We start from the raw sequence: 13,148 nt of genomic DNA on the forward strand, positions 1-13,148 counted from the left end.
TGGAAAGACCCTGGGATATTTGGGATGAAAAAATCTTCATTGAGGTGCTGGGAGATGCAGGGGAGGTTGTGTGCATCCACAGCTGAGGCCAACTGTACGGACTTCAAAAAGGTCAGGTGTTGGATCCTGCTGGTTTTGGGTCACAACAACCCCGAGCAACTCTGAAGGCTTGGGGAAGAGTGGCTGGAAAGTGCCCAGGAGAAAAGCAGCTGGGGGTGTTGGTTTGACAGCCAGCTTAGCATGGGCCAGCAGTGTGCCCAGGTGGCCAAGAAGGCCACCAGCATCCTGGCCAGTATCAGGAATAGTGTGGGCAGCTGGACTAGGGCAGGGATGTGTCCCTCTGGTGAGGCTGCACCTCAAATCCTGAGTTGTCTTGGGCCCCTCACTACAAGAAGGACATTGAGGGGCTGGAGCATGTCCAGAGAAGGGCAACCAAGCTGGGGAAGGGTCTGGAGCACAAATCTTACAAGAAGTCACTGACAGAACTGGAGGTGTTCAGCCTGGAGAAAAGGAGGCTGAGGGGAGACCTTACTGCTCTCTACAGCTACCTGAAAGGAGGTTGGAGTGAGGTGGGTGTTGATCTCTTCTCCCAAGTAACAAGCAAGAGGAAATGGCCTCATGTGTGCCAGGAGAGGTTTAGATTGGATATTAAGGAAAACTGTTTTGCTGAAAGGGTTTGTCAAGCCCTGGAACAGGCTGCCTAGGGCAGTGGTGGAGTCACTATCCTTGGAGGTATTTAAAAGCCACATAGATGTGGTAGTTTAGTGGTGAACTTGGCAGTGCTGGGTTAATTGCTAGACTGGATGATCTTTAAGTCTTTTCCAACCAAAATGATTCTATGACTCTATGGGCCTCATTGCAAAGTCCCCTGATGTGATGCGGGAGACGCAACAGGAACAGGGAAACTCAGCTCCACCTTTGCCACATCCCAACACCACACCTGGGATCCTCCAAAGCATCCTACCCCAAATGCCAGCAGCAACTGGACCAACCCCAAAATGCTGGTGACAACTGGACACACCACCCTGAGATGTCACCAGGGGCTGCAGTACCAAAGGGGATGCGCCACTGCCTCACCCTACTCATCCACACTGCATTTCAACATCAGCTTTCAGCCCCAAAACACAGAGCTGGGCCCACATCCACTCTTCTCCAGCCTCCTGTCCTTACCTCCAAGAAGGTGTTGAGCGTGGCATTGGTGGGGTTGTGGGTGATCAGGAACCTCATGTTCTTGTAGCAGACCTCTACCGGCGCAGGGCGGTTCATCCGGGCCATGGTGGGACGGCGGAGGGTGAGGTGGTGCTGAGGGTGGCAGGGCAAAAAAACCAAGAAAAACGTGGCACGGAGAGGGGGGGGGAAAAAAAACCCAAAACACCGAAAGAACAACCCCTCCGCGCTTCAGAATTCGAAAGAAAACAGGGTTGAGAACTCAAAACAAAACAGACGTTGTGCAAAACAGTAAATCCCAGCTCTTGGGAGAGCGCCGGCTTCCTTGACACACCGCAAAGCCTCCCCGGGGAAAAAAGCCAGATGGGGGAAAATAATATTAATGATGATGATGATGATGATAATAATTACGAAAAAAAAAAATACAATAATAATAATTAATAATAATAACAACAACAACAAAAAAATCCCTTTGCTGTAGTGTCGGCGTCCTCGGCGTGCGTGCGACGGCGGCTGCCGCCTCCGGGGCCGCGCGGTCCCTGGCGCTCTAGAAAGGCCTCGGCATAGGTGGGGGGTGGTGTCGGTGGCGGGAGGGTGACCCCCGTCACGTTACCCCATCGGGGTATGTGGAGTACTTTTGGGGGGCACGGGGGGCCGGGAGCCTACGGGGCGGCGTCGGCGGCGTCCGGGAGCGGCGCCTCGCTGGGGCGATCCATGCACGGGAGCCTTGAATGGTTGAGTCGGAGGGTGGGGATGGCGGGGCGAGACGTGGTGAGGAGGACGGGGGTTGCTTCACGGGGCAGGCTGCTGGGGGTCGTGGGGCTCAGAGCTGCTCCTCAGCACCTCCATAAATCCTGGCAGAGAGCGAGGCTGGAAAGGGAGGGAAAGGGAAAGATGGTGGGTGATGGTGTCCTTCTCCTCAGGATGGCTCCAAGCTCCTTGGCTGGGGTGGGAGGACAATGCTCCCTTCCTGGCAGTGTTGAAGGGCAGCTTGGATGGGGCTCTGAGCAACCTGGTCTGGTGGGAGGTGTCCCTGCCCATGCAGGGGGTTGGGACTAGATGATCTTTAAGGTCCCTTCCAACCCAAACCATCCTGTGATCCGACACACTGCGCCCCAGAACGCACCCGTACCCGCTGCATCCCGTACAAGCTTCCCTGACCGTGCTCATCTTCCCAGGAGATTAGAAAGCAAGGTGGTTTTTAAAGAAAAAAGCTCAAATATCATCTGGAAAGCTGAAATGGCACTGAAATGCCAGGGGGACAACTCACCAACAAAGGGGAAAAGCACATGGTAGGGAAGGGACCCACATCAGCACCCCGCTGGTGAATTTAAGCCCCCGAGCCACACAAGCTGACACCCCCAGCACCCATCCTGTCCCCCCAAGACCTCACCTTCGTGTCCCCCAAATGCATGGCAGATACTTTCACCCCCAAGGCGGCACTGCCCAAACCAGCTGCTGCTGCCCCTTAATCAGCCACACGCTCCCAGCGCTGCTCAAGCGGCTCATGGCCACCAAATGCACCACTAATGCTCTTAGGACAAATAAGCTGCCTGCAAATGAGCTTCTGGGGGAGGGGGGGAAGCAGAGGTGGGGGCTGTGGGCAGGCAGGTCTGCCAACCCTGGTGATGGATGCATGTCCCTGCTCGCTCCTCTGCATCCCCATCACTGCTGGAGCATCGCAACCCCGGGGCATCTACACCTCCCAGGATGGCAATGGGAAGAATCCAATTCCCAACGTGGAAATGCCAAATCTCTGAGAGAGGGTGGGCTCAGAGGGTGCTGCCAGCCCTGCTCGGAGATAAGGGAAACCCGGAGCTTCCCTGGGTTGTTTCCCACCAGACTCTTGTTTTGAAGCTGGTCCCTGCCCTGGGTCAGCAGCTGCTTAGCGCCAGAGCCTCAAAATAGACCATAAGCACATAAGTAACCCATGTCTGGCTGGCATGCAGCCCCTCACCTCTCCTCCTGATGCCCCAGAGCCCAGAAACTTTCCCTTCTGGGATGTTTAATCCCGATGCAACCAGATGAGGTAGGAGCAGGGAGGTGTGCTGAGCACTGACCCAGCTCATCGCACCGCCCAGGTGCTGCCACTTGGCTCCTTCGTGCCTGAGCATCATCTACAACCCCATGTCTGGCTCCTGCTTCACCCAGGAATGAAAAAATCAAATGGCAAACCAATCAAATAGCAGGAAAAAAAAAAGAAAAAGAAAAAGAAAAATCAAACAGCAAAGGGAAGAAGGTGCCACCAGGCGAGGTGGCAGGGGGAAGTGGGGCTGCTCTCCAAAACATGCCCAAGCATGGCTGCTAAAATCATGGGCTTTCCTGCTGGCAGGGCACTACTTCTTTATTTTTACCAGCATGTGCAAGCCCAGACACACAGCACATCCTTGCACCCATGAAAGGTTCTTAGAGGGGGCTAGGAGCTGGGAAAGGGCCAAAACTCCAGGGGATTTTGGCACTGAGCCCTCCCCAGCTCCTCCACAAACCCTGATGTGTTCCCTTTCCCCTTCCAAGCTGTCCCAAATCCCTCTGTCAGCTACATCACATCACTCCTGACTCCCTGTTTTTCCTGTAAAAAAACCCAGGTAACATGACCCTAGAACCAGGAAGAGATGGGATGGACCCAGCTCTGCTCTGGGATGATGACCCATGGCTGAGCAGTGTTGACCCCTGGACTCCTTCAGTTAGGATGTGTTGGGCTTTTCCTTTTCTTCAGGATGCTGAAGAAAAACCCTCCCTGGAAGCGTTCAAGGCCAAGTTGGATGGGGCTTGGAGCAACTTGGTCTAGTGGGAGGTGTCCCTCCCATAGCAGGGAGCTTGCGACTAGATGATCTTTAAGGTTCCTTCCAACTCAAACCATTCTAGGATTCTATGAAAACTAATAATTTGCAAGGATGTTCTGCGAAGTTCAAACCCACTCTGGGCTGTAGGGATGAGTGGGACATCCCAGGGGGAATTTTCCAGCCTCACTGAAAGATTTTAGCAGCTGATGGAGGCTGGAAGCTCAGCTGAGGGGTAGGAGTGAGGTGAGAACTGTTTCCCAGCAGCATTTTGGGTCAGATTCAGAGCACCTCAGCCCCAAGGCAATGCTAATCCCCCTTGGGGCAGCTCAGCCTCCCCAGCTGGGCCGTGGCAGCTGGGATCTTTGCTCAAACTTTACAATGTTCCTGCAATATGGGAAGGGAAATTTGCTCTCTTCCCTGGCTTAATGTGATGTCCCCACCCATCGCTTCACTTGCAGGGTCTGTTCACCCCCAAAATGAGCTCATTGTGGCTGGGTAAGAAGTGGCATTTGTGGATGGTAATTTTGGGCTGGTTTCTGTTTATGTGTCTCTTACAGGTCCAGCCTGTGAGCTGCAGCCCAGCACGGCCATGAGAAGAGCCAGCAACCCAGGGAGGGAATCTTTCTGAAGCAAAACCTGCTGGCAATCCCCTGCTGGCAAGTTTCTTCCTTCCTTTAAGGAAATAAGAAGTCAATCCAAAGGGATGGAGGCGGAGGGATGGGCAGCCACAGATGCCTGCTCCAAGGGACAAGCTGCTAGAAAGCAGGTATTGCCCCAAATCATCTCCTTGCAAACCCAGCTTCTCTGAAACGAGGGACCTGAGGGTCTCCTGCTTTTCTTTTTAATGCTTCCAGGTCTTGGCTCTTTCAGGTTGAAACACATTTAACCATGTCTTGCCTCCTGCCCTTTTGACCTGGATGCACTAGCATGAGAGGTGCTTGCAGTGCACAAGGAAAAGCAGCAAAAAAATAACCTCTCCCCCTCCAAACAACCTCATAACTCGTTTTAACCAGCTGCAGGGTTGTGTTAACACAAACCCGGGAGGCACTTGTTACAAGAGGACAATGGGTAACAGTTTTAAACTGAAAGAAGAGAGATTTAGGTTAGAGATCAGGAGGAAATTCTTTAGTGTGAAGGTGGTGAGACACTGGAACAGGCTGTTCAAAGAAGCTGTGGAAGCTCCATCCCTGGAATTCAAGGCCAGGTTGGATGGGGCTTGGAACAACCTGATCAAGTGGGAGGTGTCCCTGCTCACGCAGGGGAGTTCGAACTTGGTGATCTTTAAGGTCCCTTCCAACCCAAACCATTCTATGATTCTGTGAAACTGTGCCTGTGTTTAACAGTGCCCTGGATTAAACCCACTCCCTGTGAGCACCAACGCCAGCATCACATGCCAGGAGCTGGAGCTTGCTCCCCACCAACATCCAACACCCGGTTCCTGCTCCCTTGGCGCTCTGGACACCATATGATTTTTTATTGGCTTGGGTGGACTCACTGCCAGAAATGGAGGTTCACTGGGACCCGTACGAGAACAGCGAGTGCTCCTTTCCCACAACGTCTCCCCTCCCCTGGAAGCGTTTCAAGTATTTTGGGAATTGCACATCCCAGCAATCCAGCCCCAAAGCTCATAAATCCCTAATGGATGTTGAATCGCAAACCATCCCCAGCGCTACCGGCTGCGCTGCTGGTCACCACTATTAAGCACGGCAGAACGATGTGGAAAAGGGTATGTCAGCTAAAATGAATGACCTGCCAAGTGAATAAATATCCTTCTGACTTCAGCACTATCATAGAATTATTAATGGTTTGGGTTGGAAGGGACCTTAAAGATCATCCCTGCATGGGCAGGGACACCTCCCGCCAGACCAGGTTGCTCCAAGCCCCATCCAACCTGCCCTTCAACACTGCCAGGGATGGGGCAGCCACAGCTTCCCTGGGCAGCCTGGGCCAGGGTCTCACCACCCTCACACTAAAGAATATCTTCCTAATCTAACCTAAATCTCCCCTCTTCCTCTTTAAAACCATTACCCTTTGTCCCATCCCTCCCTGCCCTCGTCCCAAGCCCCTCCCCAGCTTTCCTGGAGCCCCTTCAGGCACTGGAAGGTGCTCTAAGGTCTCCCCAGAGCCTTCTCTTCTCCAGGCTGAACAGCCCCAACTCTCTCAGCCTGTTTCCACAGCAGAGCCACCAGCCTCCCTCCCTGCCTACAACCCAAAGGAGAGGTGATCACAGGGCTCTCCTAATTACTTCTGTGCAACTCAGTGGTTCCATTATCATAGAATCATAGAATCAGCATCACACTGATTCATAGAATCATACACATCATTACTTTGGCTTCCCAACTGCTCAGAGACGGACACTGCAACAGCAGGGATGGGGCTGCTCTTCCTCCTGGCACCTCGAGGCAAAATAAAGGCCAGGGCTGGACCTGTGAGCAGATGCCAGACCTCACAGCTATGCTGCTGGTACTCGGGCTAGCAGGACACAGTTGGCCAGGTCAGGTTTTCCTAAGCACAGTGACTCCCCAGGCAAAGGAAAGTGGAAGGTGCCCCTGCCCATGCATGGGGGTTGGAACTGGATGATCATTGGGGTTCCTTCTGACCCAAACCATTCTATCATTTGCTCAGTCTCTCTCCTGGTTTCAGCCCCCACAGCAAGGCACCAACTGGCCCTCTCCCCTTAGGGCTGATCAAGTCCTATCCTCCCTGCTCCAAATCCCACCCCTGCCATGAGCATTTCCATCACTCTGAAAACTGAATGCAAGTTTCTGAGCAATCCCAGTTATTCCCACTTAGGACTTCTGCACACATCTACCACTGCCACAAGTGACTGCAGTGAGCAGGTCTATGAGGTTTGGTCACATGCACAAGCTGACCCACCACCAGCAGCATCACCACTGCCACCTCCAACACTGTCACCAGCACCAGTAGCACCACCAATGACACCACTGCCACTGTCACTGCCAACAACACCACTACTGCCACTTCCACCACTGCTGCCACCACCAGCACTACCACAGCCATCAGCAGCACCACGACTGCCACCACCACCAGCACCACCACCATTGCCATCAGAACCACCAGGACTGCTGCCGAGGAGTAGAGGTCCCAGGATCTGGGGAACCACGATGCTGTCCCCAGCCCTCAACCACAGCCAGGGCCTGGCAAGAGGAAAGCAAATGTGCTGAGATCTCCTCCGGCCGCATCTGCACGGAAGGAAACAGGAAAGCTTTGGGAGGCGAGCAACAGAAACAAAACACCCTGCAGGAGCCGGCGTCTCCTGGGGACAGAGGCATAAGTGGCCACCAGCACATCCTGCTCCAGGTGCAGGGTTGGAAAGAGCAAACAGGGATGTCTTGGAAAAGCCACGCTGGACACCACGGGGAAGTGGCAGCGGGTGTGGGGATCTGCAGTGCCCGGCACCGACTGCTGGGAGAACCTGGCTGGGTTTGTCTTCCAAGTGGTTATTTTTTTTGTTTCTATGGCTGCAGAGGACATTTTCTGAGCAAAACAGCAAGAAGGAGAATTAAAATTGTCCAGACACAGAGGGAAACCGATGAAGAGCTCTTGGCAGCCCACAGAAAGCCACCTGTGAGATAAACGGGTTCCTGCATCTCCCTCCACATCCTTTTTAGAGCACAGTACATGCTGGTTCCCACGTGAACTAGCAGAGAAGAGCTGTACAGCCCCTGATTTTATAGCTTCTGGTCAGATGTAAGGAGCTTGGTGGTATTTAGGCAGTGGGGAAAGATGCCAGCACGATGTCAGCACAGAGATTTGCAAGCAGGAGGCACCCAGGAAAGGAGGAAGGGGGAAGACGAGACAGTGAGCCAGCCAGGCAGATGAAAGAAAGAGCAGAGTCTTGGCGGTGCTGTGCAAGTTGAGAGGCCCCCGGTAACATGACCAACCCCTTTTTATCTGTTATTTGCACTTTCTTCCTTTGAAGAGAGGCTGAGGCACAGAGTATAAAGTGCCTAAAACAGCTCTCTGGGAGTTGTTTTTCCCTTTTGGCTGCTTTGGTGCTGGTTCACAGCCCCCATGGGACACAGACCCCATGCTGACCCAAGGATGGCCACCGGTGCCAGGCCTGCCCCTCCTGTCCACAGTTTGTGGGACAATGCCCTGGAAGAAAGGTGAGAGGCTCCAGGAACCCTCTGAGCAGCCCTTAAGCTGCAGTTCCAGGTTTTCACCCCATATGTAACCCCCAAGCAGCTTGAATTGAACTCCTCCTTGCACCGACAGGAATCCAACCACCAGAAGCAGCTCGTAAAAAACACACAAAAGGCACCGAACGTTGAGCACTGGCTAGAAAAGGTTCCCCCAGCCAAAATCAGCACACCCCCCACCCCCCCCCCAATCCCTCCCACCCTGTTCCCAGCAGTGGATAGACTCACAGGCAGCCAGTGGCAGCGAGATCCTGGTTTTATGATCTGGGATATCCCCTCTGCTGCCTTCCCCCGGCAGCTGTGAGGAGCTCGCAGCCACGGAGCCCACGTCAGAGGCTCTTCCTGGCTTGGATTTGAAGGGAAAGAAAGAGGAAAAAAAACCAAAACAACAGCCAGGGGTGGAGGGGGGGGCACGGAAAGAGGCCAACTCCAAGGGGAAAAGTAATAGCAGGCTTTGGGCTGGCTGCCTCCCAGATCTGCAGAGGGTGTGCCCTGGAGGGCTTCTTTTTTTTGGTGGGGGGGATGGGGGGATTAAAGGCTCGGTCATTTGGGGACAGCCAGTCCCCACGCTCCAGTGCCTGATGCAAAGGGAAGTCAGGCACCCCAAATACTGGGGACCTGCTCTGCCCCCCCACTTCCCCCAATCCTTCAGGGATTTCTTTTGGCCAGAGGAATCAGGGAAAAGAAAAAAAAAACCAAACCCAAACAACTCTGCATCTCATGGGGCATTTCCTGGCTTCCTTGGAAAGAAAAAAATCCCTAAGCAGCATCCTTGCCCCAAAACTCACACGAGGCGGGGGTCGGGGAAGCCAACCCCAATCTCTCCCCAACCCCCCTGCATGCCTCTCCCACCCCAAGTCTCAGGCATGGCTGAACATCTGCTCATCTTTTCTTGTGGTTTCTTGCAGCATTTCAGGAGGATGTTAATACTCGCGGCAGGTGTTTAAAGGGCAAAACGCAGGAGGGCAGCGACGGCGCTTACGGGGGAAGCACCAGGAGCATGGGCAGCAGCTCAGGAAGGGTACAGGGGGGTTGTTGTGACCTCCCCTTCCAAGTACAGCTAGATCCCATGCCAAGGAGGTTATTTCTGGGAGAGGTGCAGCCTGCATTTAGTTTTTCCACCACCCACCCCAGCGCTGGTGCTCTGGCCCCTAGTTTTCAACGACCTCCTTTTCCACCAGACTTGAACTTTGCTCTTTCACATGTCCCCAGTCGGTGCTAGCACCTCGATGTGAAGATGTCCCTATGCTGCCTGGTTCCTACCTTCCCATCAAGCCAACAGCAGCTCTGACCAAAGGGCCCTCTCTGTGTCATCGGCACGTCTTGCACAACCCCCAGAGCCAACCAGCTGCAGTGGCTTTGATGGGACATTTGTTGACGAAGAAGGGGGCTCCAGGGGACTCAGTCTACCCAACTGGTGGATTTCGATCTGTAGACAGTGTTGAAAGTACACTCTGGTCCATGACATGCTGGGGATGGCAGCACTGGAGAGAACAAAACATGCTCTGCCTGTGATGAGCTCCATGGAAAGACCTTCTCTGGTGGCATCGGGCTACAGCCAGCACTGACCAGAGGAGCCAAACTCTGGGGAAAGGCAGCTCTTCCAAGTCAATGGCACCAGGCTGAGATGGGGTTTGTGGGTCCTTCAGCTTCCTCCACCATCCAGATCCTCTGCTCTCCATGGCTGTCTTCCCAAACCACCTCATCCTTGCCCTCCAGAATTTGGTCTGCACATTTCATCCCATGGAGACAGAGTCACACATATTGTGTGACAGGCTGTTGGGGGCCAGCCCTCTCCCTCATGTTGGACACTGAAGCACTTTTGAAGGGAAAGCCACCACCCCAAGAGGACTGTGCTGCATGGAAAATCCTGGGACAATTCCTTGTCTTCACCAACCCTGATTGCTGTCACCCCCACAGCAGAAACCACTCCTTACAACAGCCTTCCAGAGCTGTCCCTTTTCCAGCAGGATGGGACAGAGATGCTGCATGCAGGTACTCAGAGGTACCCCAGGGCTGCTAATAATACAGAGAGATGCCAGAGGAAACATGATGGGTGTGCTAGGATCATCAAAAACCACGGAGCAAGTGAAGGGAGGTGGGAAAATGCCCTGCTTCTGTGTGGGATGCTGCAAGGTCCAATGGTGCCCAGGCACAGAATCACAGAATCATAGCATAGTTTTGGTTGGAAAAGACCTTTAAGATCATGGAGTCCAACTGTTAACCCAGCCACATCCACCACCAAACCATAAGCACCACATCTACATGGCTTTGAAATTCCTCCAGGGATGGTGACTCCACCACTGCCCTGGGCAGCCTGTTCCAGTACCTGAAAACCCTTATGGGGAAGAAATTTTTCCTCAGATCCAATCTAAACCTCTCCTGGCACACATGAGGCCATTTCCTCTTGTCCTCTCGCTTGTTACTTGGGAGAAGAGACAAAACCCCACCTCGCTGCAACCTCCCTTCAGGTAGTAGTAGAGAGCAGTAAGGTCTCCCCTCAGCCTCCTTCTCTCCAGACTGAACACCCCCAGTTCCCTCAGCTGCTCCTCATACAACTTGTTCTCCAGACCCTTCACCAGCTCCATTGCTCTCCTCTGGACACACTCCAGCCCCTTAAGGTCCTTCTTGCTGTGAGGGGCCCAAAACTGACCCCAGGATTCCAGGTGCAGCCTCACCAGTGCCACACAGAGGGGGACAATCCCTGCCCTGGTCTTGCTGGCCACACTATTACTGATACGAGCCAGGATGCTGGTGGCCTTCTTGGCCACCTGGGACTGCTGGTTCATACTCAGCTGGCTATGGACCAACACTCCCAGGTCCTTTTCTGCAGGGCACTTTCCAGCCACTCTTCCCCAAGCCCGTAGCGTTGCATGCGGTTGCTGTGGTCCCAGTGCAGGACCTGGCACTTGGCCTGCCTGAATCTCATACAATTGGTCTCATCCCATCAACCCAGCTTGTCCAGGTCCCTCTGCAGACCCTTCCTACCCATAACCAGATCATGACCCCCACCCAGCTTGGTGATGACTGCAGTCACGGAGGGTGCACTTGACCCCGTCATCTGCAAAGACAACAGGTTGATAAAGCTCAAAGGACAAAAGCAGATACCTCTGAGCTGTCATCTGTGGGCATGGCCTGATCCTGTACCCTCTCCTGCCCCCCTGCACTGGGCCACCACCAGCAACAGGGACAAGACCAGGGCCACTTCTGCTCTTGTACAAAACATCCAGCACCAAGGGACACGGTCCTGGCAGGTGCCCAGAGACACCTGCCCCTTGCCTGTGAGAGCCTGCAGAGCAAGTAAAGGTGGTTGTATTTCAAATAAAAGATCAAAGGGGATGGAATGCCAAAAGCTGCAGCTGCTCTTGCTGGCAGGATACATGAGTCTCCACTTGCTCTGCAAAGTCCCACCACTGCTCAGCCCATGTATGTGAAGCCCCTTGTCCTTGGCCCAAGTTACATCCCATCAACACAGGAGATGGGGGAAGAAACTGGAAAGAGGAGGAAGAACTGAGCATCACTTTGGAGGAAGAAGATGGAGCCAGTGCAAAGAAATTTTACCATGGCCTGTAGTGGCAAGTGACAATGGTCTTAAGCTAAAAGGGGAGGGTGACAAAGATGACAGGGGGACTGGAGCATCTTCCTTATGTGGAAAGGCTGAGAGAGCTGGGACTCTCTAGCCTGGAGAAGAGAAGGCTGAGGGGAGACCTTATTAAGGCCTACAAGTATCTAAAGGGTGGGTGCAAGGAGGATGGAGCCAGACTCTGTTCAGTAGTTCCCAGTGACAGGATGAGGGACAATGGGCACAAGCTGGAACATGCCAAGTTCCATTTAAATATGAGGAAAAACTTCTTTCCTGTGAGGGTGACAGAGCCCTGGGACAGGCTGCCCAGGGAGGCTGTGGAGTCCCCTTCTCTGGAGACATTCCAGACCCACCTGGATGCAGCCCTGGGTAATGTGCTCTGGGTGATCCTGCTTTAGCAGGGGAGTTGGACCAGATGATCTCTAGAGGTCCCTTCCAACTTTGGCAATTCTGTGATTCCATGGTAAATTTAGATTGGTCTTAAGGAAGAAATTATTTATGATGAAAGTGATAAGACACTGGAAAAGGCTGTCCAAAGAAGCTGTGGATGCCCCCTCCCTGGAAGTGTTTAATGCCAGGCTGGATGGGTCTTGGAACAACTGGGTCTAGTGGAAGCTGTCCCTGCCCATAGTCCCTTCCATCCCAAACCATTCTCTGATTGTATGACTGCCCAGTGGTCAGGGTGGCCAGGTGACACTACGGCCCTTTCCTGAGGTGCTCTGTGCCAGCATCCTCCCAGCTCACCTCTTCATTGAGTGGGTTCCAAATTGAATTCAAGATTTGGCAAGGGATTGAAAATCCTTGCTGGAACAGGACTCTCAGAGCTTTAAGAAAACGTGCTGAAAACCTCTTTGGCGAGGGGACCAGAGTCCTACAACGCTGCAGCTTAGGACATGGTCTTGGGCTCCCCTGTTAGAATCAAGCTGGTCCCTTTGGGCTGAGAACCAGAAGGGGAAAGCAGATACCAGCACTCTAGATGAGTTTAAATCACATCCCCCTTTGCCATGCAGCAGAGCTCTGACATGCCAAGGCTGCTCCTGGCCTCTGTTTGACGCAAAACCAGCTAAAACTAGGAACTGATGGCAAACTATTCAGATCCCACTGCTTCTTGTCACTTAACTGAACTGCCTTTCGATACGTAGGATGAACAGAGACATCCAACTGTATTCCTGTCATTCACAGGAAGGATTTCCAGCAGTGGCTTTATGGAAGCCAGCAAAAGCCCTGGCATCTCCGAAAGAGAAATTGTGATGATTTGCATGAGGAAAAATCCTGCTCTGCCAGGAGATGCCAGGGCTGCCACACGATGCTGCTACTCGCTTCTCTCCCCATCCCAGAAGGGAAAGCAAGAAGGTCCTGCAGCACAGCTCACCTGGCTGAGATGGAGGGTGCCCAGGTGATTTTGGAGAGCATTGAAGGAGAAGAACCATGTCCTCAGGGGAATGAAAAGGA

The 13,148-nt window shown here is 53.4% G+C and overlaps 1 protein-coding gene across 1 annotated transcript in view; it reads right to left on the reverse strand.

Moving 5' to 3' along the window:
• The window catches only part of PTP4A3 (protein tyrosine phosphatase 4A3), a 50,855-nt gene that overhangs the window by 11,068 nt on the left and 26,639 nt on the right, over window positions 1-13,148 (reverse strand). The window contains exon 2 of the mRNA XM_051612489.1: window positions 1,171-2,037. Within this exon, the coding sequence (XP_051468449.1) occupies window positions 1,171-1,275 (105 nt within the window). The 5' untranslated portion in view covers window positions 1,276-2,037. The remainder of the gene's footprint in view (window positions 1-1,170; window positions 2,038-13,148) is intronic.

The sequence above is a fragment of the Apus apus genome, chromosome 2, assembly GCF_020740795.1.
Source record: "Apus apus isolate bApuApu2 chromosome 2, bApuApu2.pri.cur, whole genome shotgun sequence".
Taxonomy (NCBI): Eukaryota; Metazoa; Chordata; class Aves; order Apodiformes; family Apodidae; genus Apus; species Apus apus.